A 22837-nucleotide genomic window follows, 5' to 3' on the forward strand; every position below is an offset into this window, starting at 1 on the left:
GAGTACCCGGGAAACAATAATTTGTATATGGAGTGATTATATATTGAACTTTAAACTTGGCAGTAAAAAAATAAATATTTGAATGTTTATCTTCAAGTGTGCATTGACCTGAATGTTTAGTAAGTAAAGGTGATCTTCGTTTTCGTGCTTTTATTTTAAAGGCGTGTCCTCCAGACAGGAAGTTCTCCACTGCTTACATTACAGATATTGTAGTTGTGAGAATTTCTTTTCCGGGGTAGTCAAAAGGACGTCACAGAAATATGTTGGTTTGTGTCCCAAACCAAATAATTTGACAAGAGCTGTAAACTAACGATTTATTGTGTATTTATGCAAACCTCCTCTATACACAAACACACAAAACACTTCAAGTGCGTAAAAGTGATTAATTTCATCTATGCATGTATCAAACAGAACCAATACCTCACCTGAACCACTCGGTCCTGCATTTGACACCAGCTCACATGCACCAAACACTCAAAAAGAAAGTGCTCAGACACACTCACCAACACACATAAAACGCCACTGCAGCTGCTGAAGCTGCATAAAAAATCATAAATGTTTTCGATACCAAACCACACTGAATCACATGCGAGTGTGGCTCAAACTGGTTAACAACTGCTACAACTACTTATATCACCTGTAAAATGCTGTGAAAACCTCTCAAGTTACCTAAATCTGCCACAGCATGAGACTTTAAATATTTAAGAGTTCAACTGTTTGGATTAGATAGAACACTAAAATGCAGTGAAAGGTATTGCATCATTTGTGTTCATATCCTGAGGCTGTAACATACTGACATAGGACTAGTTCTGGCTGCTATAGCTACTAAAATCACACTTCCTCTTCTACTGCAACTATCTGGGCTAATAATACTGCTAGTGCTTCTTCATTTACAAAAACATGTTTTCCCCGATTACTACAACTACTACTCCTAGCAGTGGTGGAAAAAGTACTCAGATCCTTCTTTTGAATAAAAGTAGAAATACCATGAACAAAAAATACTCCATTTCAAGTAAAAGTCCTGCATTCCGAATGTTACCTCAGTAAAATTACACAAGTATTATCAGAAAGATATATTTGAAGTATCAAAAGTAAAAGTACTCATTATGCAGAATGGCTCCTTTCACAGTCTTATATTATACTCGATTATTATATTTGTATCACTTACGAATACATGTAGGTGTTTTAGTTCTTCCACATGGAGACACATTTAGATACTTTGGATACTATTAGTAGTATAGTACTACACCATTTTATGTAAAGAGTAACTAGTAACCAAAACTGTCAGACAAATGTAGTGAAATAAAAAGTACATTTACTTCTGACTGGTGTAGAAGTATAAAGTATTATAAAATGGAAGTACTCAAGTAAAGTACAAGTAAGTCAAAATTGTACGAAAGTAAAGTACTTGAGTTAATGTACTTAGTTACATTCCATCCCTGACTACTAGCTGTACCACAACGAAAGCTGTTACAATACCTGACCACTACTCCTCCTCCAAATACTACTTCTTCTACTCTGCAGTATGACTACTACTGCAACTTGAAACAAACTTGACAGTTGTAAAGACCTTTAGTGTGAAGGGCAACAGCTTCTTCCTCTCAATACGTTTTCAAAATAAAAGCCCAACAGAGATTTTCCCTGAACACAGATCCAGCACAGATCTATTCCTGTTTTTTATTTTTTTGTTTCAAACTGGATGCATAGTTAGAACATAACAGAGACTGTTGATAAAACGAGTTGAACTTCAAAGCATGTTTTAAGTCCCAGGGCAGCGCTGAACTGATGAAACTGACTCTGGAGTGAATCTTTCTTTCTTTATCTCCTCAGCAAAGCATCATCTCCGAAACGTTTCTCTCTGTCCTCTACTTCCACTTGTGGGGGGAGTTTAGCCAGGAGAAGCAGTACCTGGGTCGACGAGGAGCTTCGCTAAGTTTAAAAGACGAGGAAGACGAGGATTGAGGAGGACTTGTCTGAGCAGGACTCCTTGTCTCAATCTCCATCTGGAGCAAAGGGGGTCAGCAGAAGACTTTATATGAAGACTCAGTATCACATAGAAACAGTCAATATAAAAACAACACGTTTGTTGGTGGAGGAAGTAGTCAGATCCTTTACTTAACTCGATGTAAATGTGCTAATAACTTGTACTGATAAATGTACTAATACCACACTGTGAAAATACAAGTAAAAGTCCTGCATTGAAAATGTTAAATGAGTATATTAGTAGTTTAAGTATAATCGGGAAGTAGCATGCATTGGATATGTTCAAGTAAAGTACAGATACCTCGGTTTTGTACTACAGTACAGTGCTTGAGTGTCTAACTATATGAGGAGTTTTTGCTCCAAACTGACATTTACACTTTGACAATGGCAGAAAAACAGTTGTTGACGAAACAATATTTTCAGATTCTTTAAATGATCATGCATTACACTTCACATTAAATACACAACATGTAAAGATGCAGTCAAAAGAAGCACTTCAATGCATATTTATGAAATTTCCATAACCATACTAACAATACTTATCACACAGCATTAAGCAGAGGGGTGCAATGAGTGATGTCAGTGTTGCTGGAGCATAAAAACATCAAGAATATATATTTTAAAAAATACGATATAGTTGTAGTTTTTAGTGAGATATGTCATTATCATTTTTATATTTGATTTAAAATAGAAATATACTATTTCATGACTTAACGTAATTACATATTTCTACCACAAGGTGCCAGCAGAGGCAAGAGTAAAAACATGGACAGATGGATGTATATACATAGATTTATTCGATTTATTAGAGAGATCTATTGAAATATTGTACTTTTTATTCCATTTGTCTGACAGCTGTAGTTACGTTGCAGATTAAGATACATACCTGAGCTGTGCAGCAGTGAGGATGGCTGTGTCTCCCGCTGCTGTTATGTGCAAATGAAGCAGCCGATGTAAGCCCACACCTTCCGCAGGAAGACCAGGAAGGCCAACAGGTAGAAGAGCAGAATGACAGCCTGGAGGAAGACGGAGGGATGGGCAACAGAGAGAAAGCGGTGGATGAAGGAGGAGGTCAAAGATGCCATACATACAGGAGGAACAGGAGAAGTGGGCAAAGTGAGGAGATGAGAGAGAGAGATGGAGAGATGATGCTGCAACAAAAAGACTGTAATGTGGAGAAGGAAGGAAAGAGGACTCATAACTGTATCCAGTGGTGTAATATAAGTACTTTTACTACTACTAGTACTTAAGTACTTAATTGAGTATTTTCTTCTCATTTCATATCTTCAACTTCAACATAATTTAGAGGGAGATATTGTACTTTTTACTTCACAACATTTATCTGACAGCTTTAGTTTCACAAATTAAAGGGAAATAAAGAATATTAATAGGAAACTATTGTGATATTTGTTTTATCATTTTTCATGTAAAAACATTTCACTTCTCAAATGCCAATATTTGCTGCTTTTCCTCATTTTCCTCAATTTTCTTCATTTTAATTTATTTGTAACATATAGAACTTTTCATTTCCCCTTCCTCCTTCCCCTTCAATTCCCAAAATATCAACAGAGACCTAAGTTGTGAAGCAATTTCAGCCAAGTTGCAAAAGTGACTCTGTAGAACATGAACAGCAAGACAATCCAAAAGAAGAGAGAAGAAGAAGAAGAAGAAGAAGACAATGTGGAGGTGTGGCCACAGCAGCAGGTGGGTGAAGAGTGCAATAGCCCGGTTGATGATGACGATGATGAAGGTAAAACCAGACGACACTGACCTGGAGAGAGACAGCGGAGGTTATTTTCTCTCCACTTTCAGTCTTCGAGTCTTCAGGCTGCTCGCTGTTCTCTCCTTCCTCCTCTTTCTTCTCTGCAAACTCTGAACTAACGGCCTCAATCTCAGTGTCACCGTCTCCCTGTCCCGAGCTATTTGTGGCCTCCACACCGTGATCTCCTGCATCCAAGCTGACATTTTGTGGTTCAGAGCTATCCTCCCTTATTGATAAGCCATCCGTTTTTTCTTTCCTTTCATCAGACCACACGCTTCCTTCTTCCAGCTCTTCATTCATTGTCTCAGCTTCACCCAACCCTTTATCCTTCAGCCCTGAAGCACATTTTAGATATAAATGATCCTCATCACGTTGCTCTTTCTCTTCTGCTTCCTCTACCCCCCTATCACTGACATCAAAGTCGTGTTTGTCCATCACTGAGCTTCCTCTCTCTACCCCTGAACGAGCCTGCTGCGGTGGTACAGACGACGGACTATCAATATTATCAGACACACCGTCGCCAAGATCGAAACCGTCCTCTACGAGGATGAAGCTCTTCTCCACAGCCCCGGGTAAGCACACCCAGCCCTGCATGTCCTCCTCTTCCTCATCCTCGTACCAGCTGGGGTAAAAGTGAGCATCTACTTCGTCCTTCACAATCTGCATTTCTTCTTCATCGTGAGCATCATGTGTGTCCTCTGTCCCACTCTGTGTCATCCAATCACCTGCATCACTTACTGTCTCACACTGATATGCGAAGGAAGACGGTTAGAAAGCCGTACGGAAGATCTTCACGTTTTCTTTAAAGCCCAGTGGCAACAACTGACCTGTTTTCCAAAGCCTATATTATATGTTACAGATTGATTTTAAACATTTTGTGCAGCTTTTGGTTTCAGTTTTCAGATTTGAAAACATCGTGAGCTTTTAACAGACGAGAGATGTACGATCAAGTCATGAACACATCTTCAAACTGAACTGTCAGCTGTGATTCACAGTATAAATGACTTCCAGAGGTGATGATTTTAGACCCGACTGAAAAAATTAAAAAGTAGGCCATCCATCGAGAGTTATATTTGATCAAATTAATAATTTTTCACATTTGAAGTGTACACACATTGTAGTTAACAGGACCAGGGTTCATTTAACGGGCATAAGAAATAAAAGGATGAGCTGAAAGTACCTGTTGTGTGTTCATTCCCTCCTGCTCTTCGCAGACGTTTCCCTCTTTAACAGGATCAGGAGCTGCACATCGCTCTGCCGGCTCGTTTCTCTCCGCTGTTTTGTTCTTCATCAGACCAGATTCTCTGTCATGTAAGTCCGGGTCCTCGGCCTCCGCCTGCAGAACCGCCCCTGCCGGCTCCACAGAGTCCCTCACCAGACCTGGAGCTGGTGGGACTGGGGCTGATGTTGGTGCAGCTGGTTTCTCTGGTGGGACTGGGGCTGATGTTGGTGCAGCTGGTTTCTCTGGTGGGACTGGGGCTGATGTTGGTGCAGTTGGTTTCTCTGGTGGGACTGGGGCTGATGTAGCTGGTTTCTCTGGTGGGACTGGGGCTGATGTAGCTGGTTTCTCTGGTGGGACTGGGGCTGATGTTGATGCAGCTGGTTCCTCTGGTGGGACTGGGGCTGATGTTGGTGCAGTTGGTTTCTCTGGTGGGACTGGGGCTGATGTAGCTGGTTTCTCTGGTGGGACTGGGGCTGATGTTGATGCAGCTGGTTTCTCTGGTGGGACTGGGGCTGATGTTGGTGCAGCTGGTTCCTCTGGTGGGACTGGGGCTGATGTTGGTGCAGCTGGTTTCTCTGGTGGGACTGGGGCTGATGTTGGTGCAGCTGGTTCCTCTGGTGGGACTGGGGCTGATGTTGGTGCAGCTGGTTTCTCTGGTGGGACTGGGGCTGATGTTGGTGCAGCTGGTTCCTCTGGTGGGACTGGGGCTGATGTTGGTGCAGCTGGTTTCTCTGGTGGGACTGGGGCTGATGTTGGTGCAGCTGGTTTCTCTGGTGGGACTGGGGCTGATGTTGGTGCAGCTGGTTCCTCTGGTGGGACTGGGGCTGATGTTGATGCAGCTGGTTTCTCTGGTGGGACTGGGGCTGATGTTGGTGCAGCTGGTTCCTCTGGTGGGACTGGGGCTGATGTTGGTGCAGCTGGTTTCTCTGGTGGGACTGGGGCTGATGTTGGTGCAGCTGGTTTCTCTGGTGGGACTGGGGCTGATGTTGGTGCAGCTGGTTTCTCTGGTGGGACTGGGGCTGATGTTGGTGCAGCTGGTTTCTCTGGTGGGACTGGGGCTGATGTTGGTGCAGCTGGTTTCTCTGGTGGGACTGGGGCTGATGTTGGTGCAGCTGGTTTCTCTGGTGGGACTGGGGCTGATGTTGGTGCAGCTGGTTCCTCTGGTGGGACTGGGGCTGATGTTGGTGCAGCTGGTTTCTCTGGTGGGACTGGGGCTGATGTTGGTGCAGCTGGTTTCTCTGGTGGGACTGGGGCTGATGTTGGTGCAGCTGGTTTCTCTGGTGGGACTGGGGCTGATGTTGATGCAGCTGGTTTCTCTGGTGGGACTGGGGCTGATGTTGGTGCAGCTGGTTTCTCTGGTGGGACTGGGGCTGATGTTGGTGCAGCTGGTTTCTCTGGTGGGACTGGGGCTGATGTTGATGCAGCTGGTTTCTCTGGTGGGACTGGGGCTGATGTTGGTGCAGCTGGTTCCTCTGGTGGGACTGGGGCTGATGTTGGTGCAGCTGGTTTCTCTGGTGGGACTGGGGCTGATGTTGGTGCAGCTGGTTTCTCTGGTGGGACTGGGGCTGATGTTGGTGCAGCTGGTTTCTCTGGTGGGACTGGGGCTGATGTTGGTGCAGCTGGTTCCTCTGGTGGGACTGGGGCTGATGTTGGTGCAGCTGGTTTCTCTGGTGGGGATGTCAGTGTTGGGATTAGCTCTTTAACTGGTTCTACAACAGATTCTGGGTTCTGTGGGGAGATTTCCTGATGGTGTTTTGGTTCTACGATCTGGACAGAGGGCTCTTTTGGTTCTTCAGGCTCCTTTTCCACCTCTGGTCCTTCAGGAACATTTTGCACAACTGCCGAGAGAAAACAATAGTTGTTGAGACTGAATGTGCGCTTGCATATGATACATTTAAAAGTGTTATCCAATTAAAAGTGTATTAGTTAAATATGAGGTTTTATTGATCTTTACCTATAAATTTAATGAATTACAATAACATCAACAGGTCTCAAAGAGATGCTGTCAAAGCCTGAATAATGTCAATATTATCTTGAGAGTGTCTTGAGACGGGACACCCCATCGTTTTTCATGTACTGGTCATGTCTTCTTTCAGACTAGTGGAAAGAAAACATCCAAAGAGTACATTTAGCTGTTCATTCTACTACACGTTGTCTATTTGCGTCTGTAGATTTCTCCTAAATTCACTGAAAGTTAGCGGTAGATAATGCCTAATTTACATATTTAAAGTGGCAGTGTAGGATTAGTGGCATCGAGCAGTTTGGTTGCAGATTGCAACCGATTGACTCCCCCTCCGCTTATTCCCCTCTATCCAAAAACTTCAGTGGCCTTCAGGTTGCGTAAAAATGCAAAAGGCTTGCTCTCGAGATCGTGTTTGTTTTGTCCGTTCTGGGCAAAATAATAAATAATGTTTATTTTTACTTTTTCATACTATTTTTGCAGTCAATATTTATGACGCTTCAGAAGAGGACTTTCACAAAGTGGACAGAAATGTCTTTTGTTGGTGCAACTGGTGCAGCTGGAAGGTCTCATGCAAAATAAATGGTGTCTTATGAAGATAACGTTTTAAAGTGGTTTCCCAGGCAGTCCCTCTTCCTACCTTTGAGGAAGTCTATGCTCTTCAGAGCCGTCTCTTGCTTGCTGAAGTTGAATCTGTAGTGGCTCAAACTCTCATAACCTGGTTTCAGTGTCTCAGCTGGACAGGAGCCGGTCGCTGTTATCACTCTGAGGAGAGGCAGAGGGGGGAGTAGACGAAAAACAAGGTATAGAGTAAAGAGTGGACGAAAGAAAAGAAAACAGAAAAGAATTTTAAAAAATCTAACAAATGGTTTACTTTAGAAAAGAAAGAGCTGTATCAAAACCATCCAGTAGGCAACAAAACATAACATATCTCATCACAATACTCACTTTGTCATCAGCTCTCTTGAATTCTGAAGGGAGGAAATGAGAAAAATGATAAGCAGTTATTTTAGAGATTCTGGAGACAAACAATTATTACGTCTATTATCTTGCAGTTTTTATTATCTACATACTGTAATTGTTCAGACATCAACTCCATTCAGCACAAGATGCACAAACAAAAATCTGAACATTTCTTCAACTTGCGACTGTAAGTTACTTGTCAGTATTATTGTAGTAATGCTACTTTTACCTCAGTAACAGATGCGAGTACTTCTTCCACCTCCAGTAATGGGCAGTGTAATATTAAATGGACTTGTCATATCTGTAATTGTTTGTTTTTGCTTTACTGTTGGCCATGTCTGTGTCCTGCTTATGTTTGTCTATGTTTTACTTTTACTTTAAGAAAAATAACCTCCTGGCTATTCTGGCAAATTTACAAAGTAATGTTTATTTATACGCACTGCCCCTGAGAAATAAATAGGCTGAAATAAAAACAAAACAAAACAAAGGGAGACCAAGCAAACTGCATATTTCTACAGCTAATAGTACCTGTAGTATTTTTTTACGAGACAATAATGTTTGCACTTCAGGTTTGTACTGTCGCGTTTATACAGCGTAAATGTCTTCCTAATTCTAAAGAGCATCTGTTCAAAATATTTTGCACACACACACACGCACGCACACCTGAACAAAAGCAGCCATGTCCGGCTCCTCCATGCTGCTCACTGCTCTCTCCACCAGTTTGCTGTTGGCTTCCACGCTGTCTCCGTAGCATCGCACCGACGCCTGGGCGTTGTAAATAAAAATATACATTCATTCAATGTTAAACACAGCTTATACGCGGATATGTGAGTTCTAGTACAAGAAGGTCAAAAACGCCAGGTGGGGCACTCTCGCACTCGCCTGAACAAAGTGGAAATTACTAGAACTCTGAAGGATAGCTTTTGCCCCAGTTAAATGTCACATAGTCTTACAGAGAACCAGTCTCAACTGCCTGCTCCATCTTAGAGATAGAAAGAGGCGCCCTTGCATATCTAGCGCCTAGCTTATCTAGTTGGCCGAACATAACAATATGCGGCTGAATCAACATCTCACACACTGACGTTCCAGAGAAGGCGGATCCCGGACGTGAGCCAGTGTGGGCGGAGATGCTCAGTGCTCCATCAGGCTATTTGAATGCTAAAAACAAATCCGCCTCCTACTATTGCTTTGACCAATAGGCTCCAAAAGGAGGACCTAATATATGAACGCATGCGCACTCTGTCTAAGCGCCTTCTAGCTTTTCATTCACTCCTACAGAGTGAACTTTTTAGGTCCGTGCACGTTTAACTGCTGGACATAATACTTCTGTCACAAATAAACCTTATTGCTTGAATTGAGCTAAACGCCTCGACCTAAGTCTGTTCACCTGAGTTTTCTCCTCAACATGAGATTTATTCTCAACATGGTAGCAGCGATGGTTCTTAACGATCAGTAGGAGAGACATCTCGTGACGGACTTTTTCTTCTGTCAACAGACAAAACAACAGGTGTTTTCCCGAGAGGCTGGGGATTCCGGCTGACAATCGGAGCCATTCTTATCATCTCGGGAAACTGATCAAAGCAGCTGCAATCAAAAGGTAAGCAGAGCCTATTTAAATGAAATCTGCAGAATTGTATGTAGGAAAAACCAAATTGAATTGATCAGGAGTACCGGGGGTGAGTAAAGAATTGCGTTGACTAAATTTTTAAAGATAAATTGACGAAGCATTGTGACAGGATTGTTATGACAGCAGTGGGGGTTTTGTAGCATAGAATGTACATGTGTGTGAGTGGATCTAACAGAAATTAAGGATTGTAAGTTCTATAAACTGGCATCGTGTTCACCGTGTAAGTTTTGATAACTGTTCGGAGGTTACACAGCCGTGGCGAAAGCTTCGGTTCGCTGACCAATGACGGTCTGAAAGACTGAATTCCGGGCCACACTGTTGATTTATGCGAAGTTGCAAGCTGAGATTTGGATCGAGTATATAGAATTGTTGTTGAAATACGCTGATGTGACTGTAGTGTGTCTGGAGACTGCAAAACGCCATTTCCTAGAGGGGACCACATTCATGCAATGTTGTACACTGTAAAACGAAGATCCATCCAGAGAATTTTAATTGAAAAAAATAAATTGAGGAGGTCAAATTGAGGTAATTGATGAGGTTTGTGTACCAGTATTGCAGAAGTGGCAGTGTATGGGTTTGCATGCAGCATAGATGATCTCAGGGAGACATCGATTCAATTGTAGCACAAGAATTCGCCATTTCCTTAGGGACCGTGTTCGCACAAGGCGTACACTGTAAACAATAAGGTCAATAGACCTTTCCTGACGAGGTCTGTGTGCGATTATTTGTGGAATCACGGCAGTGTATGGTCGATTGAGTGTTGAGTAATGCCTATTAGGTATCCATCTCCTTCGGGACCGTGCTCGTGAAAACGCTATAAGAGCAGATCTATATGTGATTTGTGCGTATTTCAGCGACGGCAGTGTATGGTGTCAATCTGGTATGGATGTGAGTGACTGTGTGAAGCGTACAGGTGTTAGAGAGTACATGTGTAGTTGTAAAGTTGTAGTGTTTTTCACCAGGTTGGTGTGCTTTTCAGAGATTGACGGTCAGTGGAGCAGAGCACACGCATAAGACACAAACTTTGCACTCAAACACAGAACCACAAACACTAGAATAGAAGAGGAAAGCTGAGGGTTAATATATGTAATAGATATCCATAAGAACCGTGAACAGAGTTAGGAGCGAAGACACAGCAGGCAAAGGCACAGAGGCAAGGGAGTGAACATCTTAGATAAGAAAGACAGCTGCAGCCAAAGCAGGGAGAGATAACAACTAGGACAGAGGGCACAAGAACATTTGACAGGAGCTTTGGCTCCCTCTGGTGGTACTTCAGGAACTGCACAAGAACATTTGACAGGAGCTTTGGCTCCCTCTGTGGGTGCTTCAGGAACTGCAAGAAGAACATTCGACAGGAGCTTTGGCTCCATCTGGTGGACATTCGGGAGTACTGCATCCAAACATTTTATATTGAAAAATTTGAAATTTGAAATTTGAAATTTGAAATTTGAAATTTGAAATTTGAAATTTGAAAAAAAAAAAAAAAAGGAATTTTGAAAAAAAGAAGATTGGAATTGAAAAAGATTGATTGAAAGAAAAAAAAAAAAAAAAAAACTTGAACTGAAAAAAGAAAAGAAGAACACAAGAAGACATGGCTGGAGCTGTGGCTCCATCTGGTGGCTACTCAGAAGTACTGCGTGCAAAACTGAAAAAAGCTGTAACAGCCACAGGAGGCAAGGCTGCATGGAAAAGAGACAAGACACATTGGGAAAACTGCATGAAACGATGGCAAGAGGAGGGATGGTGGAAGGCGGCCAGTCCACTACCTCCATCGATCAACGACCTCCTGCTCGTTACCAACGATTTGACAAAACGAGTGGCCTACGCACAGACTGCAGAGAGAAATCAAACGACAAATCAAACCAAGCGATGGGGGTTCGCTAACCCACTGAAGCAAGCCCGCAAAGACAGAGAAGAGGAACAGCGAGTGGCAATGATGGCACTAGGAACGGCCATGACGGATCGGATACAGGTGGACATGCCGACCGGAAAAGAACAAACCAGGCCCCATCAGGCACTCGACATCACCCCCCTCGACATCACCCCTACCACTCAAGCCCCGGTAGGTCTGGAAAAGACTGCACAGGAACCGGGCCAGGCATCTCTGGCCTCGGCCCCTCCCCCGCCCTCAACTGGCCTGTCTCCAGCACTTCCTCTGGTTCCTCCCCCCCAGTATCACCTTCGGTCCCATGGCCCGCCCCCCAAAGAAAAAACAGAGGAGACTGTCAGTGAATATCCCCTGAGAGCAGCCCCCACCCTCGCGCAACCACAGCGTGTTCAATTTGTGCCTTTTGGGTTTGCAGACCTGACCAGCATAGTACAACAGCTTCCATCCCTCCATGCAGGAGCCGATCCGTGGATTCAGCTCACGGAAGCTTTGACAGCTGGCCGTCAGCTGGCGGTAGGCGACCTGAGAGCACTTCTCTTCCGCTGTCTGGACCCAACCCAGTGTACTACCCTACTATACATGGCAGGCGCCGGTGTGGCACCAGATGCCGACCCCTTTGATCGATATCGTACAGCGTTGTGGCAGGAGCTCAGAACTAAGTTCCCCACTCCAGTGAACCAAGGCGCAGTGGCAGCATTCATCTGGACCCCGGCAGAGCCCCCACCCCTGTATCTGGCCAGAGCAGAACAGGTGTGGCGCGAGGCCTTCAGAGAACCACATGATGCAAGCATTACCACAGTGGCACTATGGCGCACAATGGTAAAACGAGGCCTACCTGATGGACCTCGCCAGAGCATGGACGCAGTGGTTGGCCTAGAGGAAATTACACAAGACATGTGGAACGCCCAGCTCCGACATTACCTCTCCAAGCACATTCAAACTGAGGCTGGAAGTGAAACAGAAATTAAGACCTTGCAGAAGGCCCTACTCAAGAAACAACTCAAAGAACACGACGCGGCTGAGGCCGCCGCGAAATCTAGGGTTTAACAGGCTACTCACGAGCCCATATCCCAGACTACACCAACAACACCACCATTCTCAGAGAAATGTTGAAGGAAGTGGGCACCAGAAATCTTACTGCCACCCTCACATGGACAAAAGAGGCTGAAGCAGCTTTCTCCCACTTGAAGCAAGCACTTGCACATGCCGCCGCACTCATTTCCCCAGACTACTCCCTACCGTTCCACCTTGATGTTTCTGAAAGAGACAGCCTACTCAATGCTGTACTCTTCCAGAAAAAGGGGGGTGAGAGACAGGTACTGATGTATCATTCTTCAAAACTTGACGCTGTGGAAAATGGTCAATCCACGTGCGCAAGATATGTTGCAGCAGTGGCAAAAGCGATTGAAAAGACTTCTCATATTGTCACATCCGCCCTGAGCTCACAATCGAGCACATCAAAGAACATCAAAAGAAAGCAGGACCTTAGGAATGGTCCGAATGGACACGAAGAGGAGCCTCAAAAGACAAAGAAGGTCTGTGGAGAGCCCACGACGGCAGAGTGGTTGCCTCAGCAGAACTGTGTGCAGCACTCCTACCAGGGGCCCACGGACCTACACACGAGGGAAAGAAACGGACATTGGACAATCTAAAACAACTATGGTGGCATCCGCACATGGAAGCGATATCTTTCCTCTTCTGCGATGAATGTCAAATTTGTGGAAATCACAACCCAAGAAAACCATTCAAGACACCGATGGGATCTTATCCCGTGCCCTCTGCCTGTTTCCAAGACATCAGCATAGATTATACAGATATGGGACTAGAGAACAGAGTGCAGGGAAAGAGGTACATCGTGGTAATGGTAGACAGATTTTCAAGATGGGTGGAAGCAATTCCCACCAAGAGAGAAGACGCGCAGACAGTTGTAAGGTGGCTGCAGACAGAACTGATTCCCCGTTACGGAGTGCCGAGATGCATCCGCTCTGATAACGGATCACACTTTAGCAACACCATGCTCGCACAGGTAGAGCAATCTCTGGGAATCACACACCGATTCGGGTCAGTCTATCGCCCGCAATCTCAGGGCCTGGTGGAACGAGCGAATCAGGCCCTTGAGAATTGCGGCAGTGTACGGTTGATTGCGTGCAGCGTAATGTCTCAGGGAGACATCAATTATTGTTTCAATGTATGTTTTAAATCTCCTTTACTTTTTACGACTGAATTTTATTTCTTACACTGTTTCTTTAATTGTTTTTAAATCTCCTTTTCTTTTGCCTCATGTTTTGATGCTTTTAATGGTTTTATGTGAAGCACTTTGAATTACCTTATTGTTGGAATGTGCTATACAAATAAACTTGCCTTGCCTTAAGGCCAAAATTGCCAAAGTTTGCGCGGGCTCCAAATTAACATGGGTTGAGGCCCTGCCCCTGGCCCTTATGGCCATGAGGTCCGGAAAAGGGGGAGAAACACATCTCTCCCCACACGAGATCATGACTGGCCGGCCGATGCCAGGTCCACCCAGAGATGGAGGTCATATGCCACCTCTGGATGTACAGCAGATTGAAATGTCTGACTATATGAGTGCCCTAACTTCCCTTGCTGAAGCTCTCTCCAAGCAGATCGAGAGGACTCGAGCAGTACCTGAAGCAGCGGCAGCTGGAAAGCAGATACAAGTAGGTGATTGGGTCAGGGTCAAGGTTCACAAGCGCAAGTGGACTGACCCCAGGTGGACTGGGCCGTACGAGGTGAAGGAGGTTACTTCACACTCGGTCCAGGTCAAGGGCAAATCAGGCGCCCCTTGGCACCACCTGACACATTGTGTCCCAGCACCGGTACCAACCAGAACACTAGGAGAAATTCGCACTAATTTGGAAAATGCATCAGGAACTTAGATTATGCAATCTTATGCAAACCCCGCCGACCGAGGTCGGCAGCGCTTCGCCTGGGAAAGGGTGGGATGTGGGAAGAAAACTATAATGGGGGTGGGAATGGGCATACTAGTTGCCTTACTGATCTGGGGATTAGAAACCAAGTATCAGACACACCAGCACCCATCTCATTCAACTGCCCCTCTTCCCTCTCCATCCCCGAATCAGACACACACCCGAACTAGACATAGCACCCCACCAGTTTCCGATCCAGACGATTCAGATGATAGGGACCTAAACATAGAGTTACAGCCATTGAATGAGTAGTTCCAAAACATAGAAGTTCACACCTAGCAGGTGTGAAAAGGGGGATTTGTAAATAAAAATATACATTCATTCAATGTTAAACACAGCTTATACGCGGATATGTGAGTTCTAGTACAAGAAGGTCAAAAACGCCAGGTGGGGCACTCTCGCACTCGCCTGAACAAAGTGGAAATTACTAGAACTCTGAAGGATAGCTTTTGCCCCAGTTAAATGTCACATAGTCTTACAGAGAACCAGTCTCAACTGCCTGCTCCATCTTAGAGATAGAAAGAGGCGCCCTTGCATATCTAGCGCCTAGCTTATCTAGTTGGCCGAACATAACAATATGCGGCTGAATCAACATCTCACACACTGACGTTCCAGAGAAGGCGGATCCCGGACGTGAGCCAGTGTGGGCGGAGATGCTCAGTGCTCCATCAGGCTATTTGAATGCTAAAAACAAATCCGCCTCCTACTATTGCTTTGACCAATAGGCTCCAAAAGGAGGACCTAATATATGAACGCATGCGCACTCTGTCTAAGCGCCTTCTAGCTTTTCATTCACTCCTACAGAGTGAACTTTTTAGGTCCGTGCACGTTTAACTGCTGGACATAATACTTCTGTCACAAATAAACCTTATTGCTTGAATTGAGCTAAACGCCTCGACCTAAGTCTGTTCACCTGAGTTTTCTCCTCAACATGAGATTTATTCTCAACAGCGTGGCCTATCTTCTCTTCCTGCTCAGAGCTGATACGCTGCGTCATCACCTTCAGCGCGATGATGATGATGGTGATGATGATGAAGACAATAATAAACTACTACTATGAGACCTGTTACTGCTGCTGTGACTTTTACTGCTGACATAGAATATACACCATGCACTGACATGTATTTCATATATTAACATCACAATTTTCAAAATACTTAATATACTAATACAACAATATTATAAAGTAAAATATGGGTCCATTCATATATTGACATGTAGTTATATATACATTATATTATTCTGTTTTAACCACTAATGAATTTATGTAAGAGCATTTTAATGTTGTAGTTCATCAATGGGTAGATTAATAGTATAGCACTACATTATACTGTCTGCTTTTTATGGTGAAAAGTAACTAGTAACTAAAGCAGTCAGATAAATGTACTTCACAAATAGAATATTTCCCTCAGAGAAATACAGTAAATGAGATAATCATAATAAATGTCGAAAACGTGCTGAGAACAGGAAAACATCTGACCTTTTGTCTCTCCTTCAGGATCGAAAACACATGATTGAACTTCTCGCACACACTTTGTTTCTGAGTCTTACAGTTCTCCTGCAGAGAGAGGAATGAAGGTGAGTGCACAAAACAAGCGTTTCTGTTCAGTGCTTTCACACTTTACTAGAACTAGAAACTGAATGCATGAGACTGTAAAATGAGTAAGCATATTCAAAAAACTGTTACTGCTACATACAGGTAGTAAATACTGTATGGGCCAGCCTTTACACACACACACACACACACACACACACACACACACACACACACACACACACACACACACACACACACACACACACCTCTATGTTTTTGCAAGTCTCCTCCAGCTCATTGATCACTGCCTGGACTTTGTCGTTGACTGCCACCAAAGAACTGACTCCTTCACTCAGCTCATCCTGAGAAACAAAAGGACATTAAGTTGTTATTAAGACTTATGATTATTAGTTATTTGCAGTCAATAGTAATCTAATAAGTCTGTAATCACCGAGGCCAAATGAAGATGCTAGGTTTTACATAAGAACCCCAATAGATCATTAACACGATACTCTTGAGACGTTAACCGAGGTGAGCTGTGTCATTAAACTGCTCCTTTTATTAGAATGTTGATCTAAGTGGGCTAAAACAACAGAAACAAACCAGTCCTTGAGTTAAGATTTAAATATTTAAACATTCATTCACTGGTTACTCTTCAGTCACAATGAGAGATGTTGGACGCTTTAATTAATCACTGTTGTGTCGCATCACCACTAAGAGGTTCAGTGTTGCAGCTGTAGTATTCAGATCCTGAAATAAAAGTACTTATACCACGCTGTGAAAATACTCCGCTACAAGTAAATGCACTGCATTCCAAACTTCACTTAATCAAAGGTATGTAAGTACTAACAGAATTTATACTTAAGTATTGATTGTGCAGTAAAATGTTCCCTGTCAGTGTTTTATATATATATATATTTTATATGTATGATGTTTCTGGATTCATATTACTGCTGCAAGAATGTATATGTTGCATTTGACTGCTGTTTTTAACTCCTGTATATACTGTTGGGTACGTTAATCTACGGCAATAAATCACATTCTATAAGTTCATCATGTGTTTAGAGTCGCTGTCCTGTGCGAAACACATACCGGTATCTCTAAAAAGTCAACTTTTCTCGAACTGAGTAAAACAGTCCTGTTTTCAGCTTTGTGATGATGCTTCTTTCAGCTGACCCAAGAGGCTCCAGTTTAAGAAAGTAAGTGCATTTTCTGAACACATAAAGGAACATTTCATCCTTCAGTTTATCACAAACAACATCAGCACATCTGGAGATACGTGTTTTTCACTGGACAGGAAGGGGATGAAAAACTGTAATCTGAAAAACAACTAAAGCTGTCAGATAAATGTAGTGGAGTAAAAAGTACAATATTTACCTCTGAGATGTAGTGGAGGAGAAGTATAAAGCAGCATAAAATAGAAATAAGCTGATTTTCATGAAAGGAATAGCAGACGGATAGATGTAGATAGAATAGACGTAGTATGTATAAAGCTTTCAAAACATGAAAAAAAACATTGGTATAATTGTCACACACCATTATAGAAGAATGTTATATACCTTCTTCTGCTGATAGATGTCTGTCAGAGGAGCCACTTGACAGGACTGATGAGCCCCGAACACTTTGCAGAGAGAACATGTAGGAACCTGACAGGTGAGACAGTAAATGTTCACCTTCTCACCCTCATGGTCCGAACATGTCACCTGACCAGGAAGTGGAGGACGAGGACGTGGAGGAGGAGGGAGGGGGCTGGAGAGAGAGAGAGAGAGAGAGAGAGAGAGAGAGAGAGAGAGAGGAAACACCACGCCTTCAAACACCTGTATTTATGTTATGGAGGCATATTCTACATCGTAATTCTCTTATAGTCGTCTCTTTTCACCTTGCAGCTTTGCTGTTGTTGCTGACTTGCTGTTTGTAGACATCGATGATGTTCTCCACCAGCAGGTTTCGTTGCAGGCTGTAGACTCCGTGGCGATCCAGCACAACTTCATGTCTGCAGGACGGACAGCGGAAACGGCCGCCGTTCACCTGCATGGTGGTACGAGCCTGGAACAAGGAGGGCTGCACAGAAATAAACAACGTCAAGATGTTGTGATTATTCATAGAGGAAGGATCTTCAACCCTTCCTCGACTGCTTGTCAACACCCAGCAGCTGGAGTGTGTTGTCTCACAGCACAGGTTGCTGTGATGCTGGGATGCTGGGATTTCAATAATGAGCAGCAGTTTTAGTCTCAGTCTTCCAAATGTCTCCCTGGGTGAAGTCAGAGCTGGTTCAGGACGGGTTACTGGGTAAATACAAAACCCCCTGTTCACCATCCAGCATGAAAACACAGTGCGGCTCAGAGGGCTGCACACTCACACCACACTCACAGAGTAGCTTATGTTTCCTCTCCCTGTCTCTAGATCAGTCATTAGCAAAGTCTGGGTCGGGACCCACAAGTGGGCCACAGGAGATTTCAAATATATTAATAAATAATAATAAAAAGATATATGAATAGAAGCAGCAGACACTGAGCACCAGGATCATCCCATTGGAGTCGTATTTGCTTCCATTTGATGATTTTTTTAGTTTGCTCTGTATTTGGTCTCTATCAACCCCTGAGGGAATTATCTGTCTCTTTAGCTGCTCAATACTTTGCGATGTTCACCAGCTAGTCTCTAACTGCGTCTGCTGTTTAGTCTCAGTAAGTGAACAGTGACTGAATCAGAGCTTGTTTGCTGAAAACAGCTGACATGAGGTTGATGAGAGCTGGAGAGTCAGAACCAAAAAGTAAGTTTCAGTTTACAGCAGTTTACCGACAAAAATACAGAAATATGGGTCGATAGTTCAACAGTTGAAGACACAAACAAAAAACAGGAGAACACAAGAGAAAACTGAGCCAAATGTTGAAACCAATTAGGGAATTGAGATTTAGGGGGAAGACCGATAGACGAGTGAGGAAAAGGACAGATGAGCAGAAAGGCGGCGGGAAGGTTAGAGGTGTAATGTGTCCTGAAATAGTGACCTTTAAGCTTCAGCTGCTGCTGGGCCTGGCGGAGGGATCAGCTGGTAGAGAGACAAACACTGAGCACTCAGAGAGAGAGAGAGAGAGAGAGAGAGAGAGAGAGAGAGAGAGAGAGAGAGAGAGAGATGGCTTACAATGTGTTTACGGCTGGCTAGAATTTATATCGGTTTCTATATTGACACGATTTCACAATCAAAGTAAATAATCAAAATCTTCATAGAAACTCCTCAAACCACTTCTGTTGTATAATCCAAAATATCCCCAAATAGTCTGCTTTAGAAGGGTTCCAATGAGTTACATTTCAGATTTATTGAAACCTTTATAATACCCCATAGAATGCATGTTAATACCTGATTCACAATCACACTGACCATGAAAGCATGGGACATTTTGGTGCAAAAACATTGATCTTCTTTCAGACTAGTGGAAAGAAAACCTCTAAAATACACATTTAGGTGATTATTTTACCACACTCTGTCTAATCGCGTCTGTAGATTTCTCCTAAATTCATCAAAAGTTAAAGTTAGATAATGCTGCATTTGCATATTTTAGCATCACATTTCAGAAATCTTTTGCAAAACAAAAAGGATTGTCTTAATGTCAGTAATCAATTAATATTACGTTCCATTTCTGCCACTAGATCCCCTTAAATGCTGCACTCTGTTCCTTTAAAGTCAGTTTTCTCAAAATTAGTTTTCTCTCATACTCGGAGCCAGAAATTTCCACTTCAGTAGCACTTACATACACCAAACTTTACAGTTTCATTCAATCTGAAGTGTGTCCGCCCTTAAAAATGATCAGATCCCCCCCCCCCCCAGTACCTCCCAGCAGTATATAACAATAATCCCTAATCATATTAAAAGTTGGGGAAAGTGGGAAGATGAGCTGTTAGAAGAAGCTGTTGCTGGCAGGCTGAGCTGTGCTGTAGTATGTGGTCAGGTGATGGGGAGGTTTAGGTGATATCTTAAGCTTTCGGTTGCATGTATCAGTGTGTGTGTTTGTGAGTGTTTTTTGCAGGACAGACTTCTCAGAGTCAAACATGAGCATGTCAGCAAGGGAGGAGTATACCGTATCAAGTTTCCGTCTTACATACCACACACATGAAGAAACGTGTACATGCAAGTTAACACACATGTAAAGTGTGCTTGGGTGTGCATGTGACTCCTACTGGGTAGTAGAATGTTATGAGAGTGCATTTCAGATTTGGAAATAGGAATAAAACTACCGACGTCAGGTATTATAAATAGTGCAGGACATGAAGATCTAAATCTTTATTCTAAGAAACTGAGTCCACTTAAATGAGATTCTGGTGACACAAGAAGAAAAGTCAAGCGCACAGATAATATGATGAACCCAACACGATGCCACACTTCTTCTTTCCACTGTAGTGGAAGACAGGCACTTGTTTTTGCTATCATCATGCTAGTGGTGTGGCTCTATGGGTGGTAATGTTGTTGGCATCTCAGTCTGTTGGTCTACCACTCTGGTCCAGATTCCCATGAAATAGTCATGAGGTTGACACTTTTGTTTTTTAGTGAAATGTCTCAAAAAGTGTTGGATGGATTTCCATGAATCGGGTTCACACATTCTGACACCATCATGAGGTCAAAATGTTTGGCCAACACTTTGCTTTGCTTGCTCAACAAGGGAATGACTCGTGTTCTTGTTTACAAGCCTTACAAGACAGGACGGGGCGAGCTGGCGTACTCAGTTCAGCAGATGTTTCTGCAAAACAATATAGACATCTCTGACACAACGTCAACACTGCAACCTCTTCACATTCTGTGGATAATGTTAGTATATTCTTTTAACATTTTAAACTAAAAACTATGGCCAGATCTTACACATTGCACCTTTAAGTAGAGTTCTTGAGTTCATAAACTGAGTAACATTCTCAGTTACCCACCGCTGCTGCAAAATGGATCTCAACATGTTAGCAAAACACACACACGGTCTGAACAATAGCAGTAAATATAGCTCACGGCAGGGGATTTACATGTACATGAGCGAACCAGTTATACATCCACACATCACTTTTTAGACACTGATAATCCACTGAACCCAAACACACACACACACACACACACACACACACACACAAATCTGACACAGGCTTTGTTTGAGTATGTGTGTGTGAGTGTTGTGAACAATGCTGTCCCATAGTATAAAGGGTATGTGATGAAAGATAAGTGTGTTCCAGCACATACATGTACAGAACTGTGTGGCCATACAGGGATTGTATGTACAGAAACACACAGTACAAACATGTGTACATATATATATACACACATACACACACATGTGTGCCGTCTCACAGACCTGGTACAGCTCTTTGGCACACTTCCTGCAGAGGTTGTGCTGGCAGGGCAGGATGACCACCGGTTTGCTGAAGAGCTCCAGACAGATGGGACAGATCAGCTGTTTCTCCAGCGTTGCCAGCGCCACCTCACCCTCTGCTCCCCCGCCGCCCTGCAGGCAGCTCAGCTCCGCCGGCAGAGACATGGCTGCTCCGCCGAACTTCACCTCCTCCTGTCGGCACCAGAACTGATTGAATGCACTGTTCTGCTGCTGTCAGCCAGTTTGTGAGGGACTGCACTGGTGACAATGATTATAAATATGTATGAACTTCAGTCAGTGCTGACTGTAGTTTAAAAGAAACATTCTGGAACTTTTTCTTAAATTTGTTTTGGTTAATTTCTATGAAAACCACCTTGCAACTTGAGATTTGTTGGAGGTATGTAGATTAATCATTGGAGTTACCAAATTCACAATATTGTTTTCACAATGTTCACGTTTGCGTGTCCTTTAACATTCAGTTTCCATATTTTGTTATCCTCTTTTTCCACACTGTCTGACAGTAACACGTACTATATATTCTGTATCACCTTGTTTGATACTTTCCATAAAAGCTATGCCTGTAAAAGTAAGCGTATGAATACATCTAAAATGTTATCCCTGACTTTAAGTTTTTATTTTAAAAGGCAAGGGAAATGCAATAAAGTAGACAGTTAACACAAGCAAACTGGACAGGACAAATTTAAAGAGAGAAACAAAACACAACAGCATTGACATAACAGTCAAAGCTGAAACAAAACAACCTGTTTACTCACCTTCCTCTCCATCTGATGACGGTCGCTGTGTTTGGGCTGTTGACAGTTAGTTTCTCTTTGCCATTCAAAAGTTGGAGGCAGCTGGTGTTCCTCCTCCTCCGGTGTCTGGCCTTTCTGCTTGTCTTAGGAGTCAATCACAGAATCATTTGGTTGAGATGTATTTGTGTCCCAATGAAATCCAGTTCTCTGTTATAGTATTCAAAATCACAGCAGAGTTGAGATCCTGCTGTGAGCAAAGCATCAACAGAAAGAGTCCTGCAGGACGAGCAGGAAGGCTGAACTTGATCTCCTTGCAGGTCTTCAGGGCAAGTATTTTGTCAATATGTTTTGGATGTTTATATGCACAGAGAGCCCAGGATACAGTTTCATTTACTTGAAACTCCGGTGTTGGGTAAGTTTTGCATGACGCTGCTGCTCGTACAGACCACAGAGGGCAACGTTGTCTGTCTCAGTTTCTGGAAACCCCCAACTCACTCACTCAGACAGTTTGTTGTCACACAAAAAACATATTTAAAAGCTGAGGTCAAGAAAAGTATCTTGGAACGAAGCAGCAGTCAGTTTGTGATCTCTCCTGTTCAGCTCCTGTGACACCGAACGCTGACACAAAATCTGCCTGGTCATGGAAAGGGAGTCTCTCTACCTTTTCACCTTCTACCTCTTCCTTGCTCGTCCTCCTCTTCCTCACACAACCTCTCTCTCTCGCTCGTCCAACACTCACTCCATTCCTCTTTTTATCCACACAAGTATAGCGACTGCTGTGATTGTTTGTTTGCAGCTTCCTCACCATCCACAGCGATGTGCCAGTCAGTGTGAGAGGAGTGATCTGAGTTGGGGG

At 43.4% G+C, this 22837-nt stretch overlaps 1 protein-coding gene across 1 annotated transcript; it reads right to left on the reverse strand.

The window, feature by feature from the left end:
• Nucleotides 1-2869: 2869 nt before the first annotated feature.
• trim101 (tripartite motif containing 101) lies at nt 2870-22772 on the reverse strand. The gene is made up of 13 exons (XM_079273131.1): nt 22003-22772; nt 21212-21421; nt 17767-17948; nt 17447-17636; nt 16154-16249; nt 15831-15908; nt 15301-15350; nt 8554-8659; nt 7876-7898; nt 7568-7692; nt 6534-6805; nt 4926-5438; nt 2870-2999 (listed from the first exon to the last, which is right to left on the reverse strand). The coding sequence occupies exons 1-13, from the start codon at nt 22012-22014 to the stop codon at nt 2913-2915; spliced, it is 1944 nt and encodes a 647-aa protein (XP_079129257.1). The 5' UTR covers nt 22015-22772; the 3' UTR covers nt 2870-2912.
• Nucleotides 22773-22837: the final 65 nt, after the last annotated feature.

Source organism: Melanostigma gelatinosum, assembly GCF_949748355.1.
Source record: "Melanostigma gelatinosum genome assembly, chromosome: 8".
In the NCBI taxonomy this organism is placed as follows: domain Eukaryota; kingdom Metazoa; phylum Chordata; class Actinopteri; order Perciformes; family Zoarcidae; genus Melanostigma; species Melanostigma gelatinosum.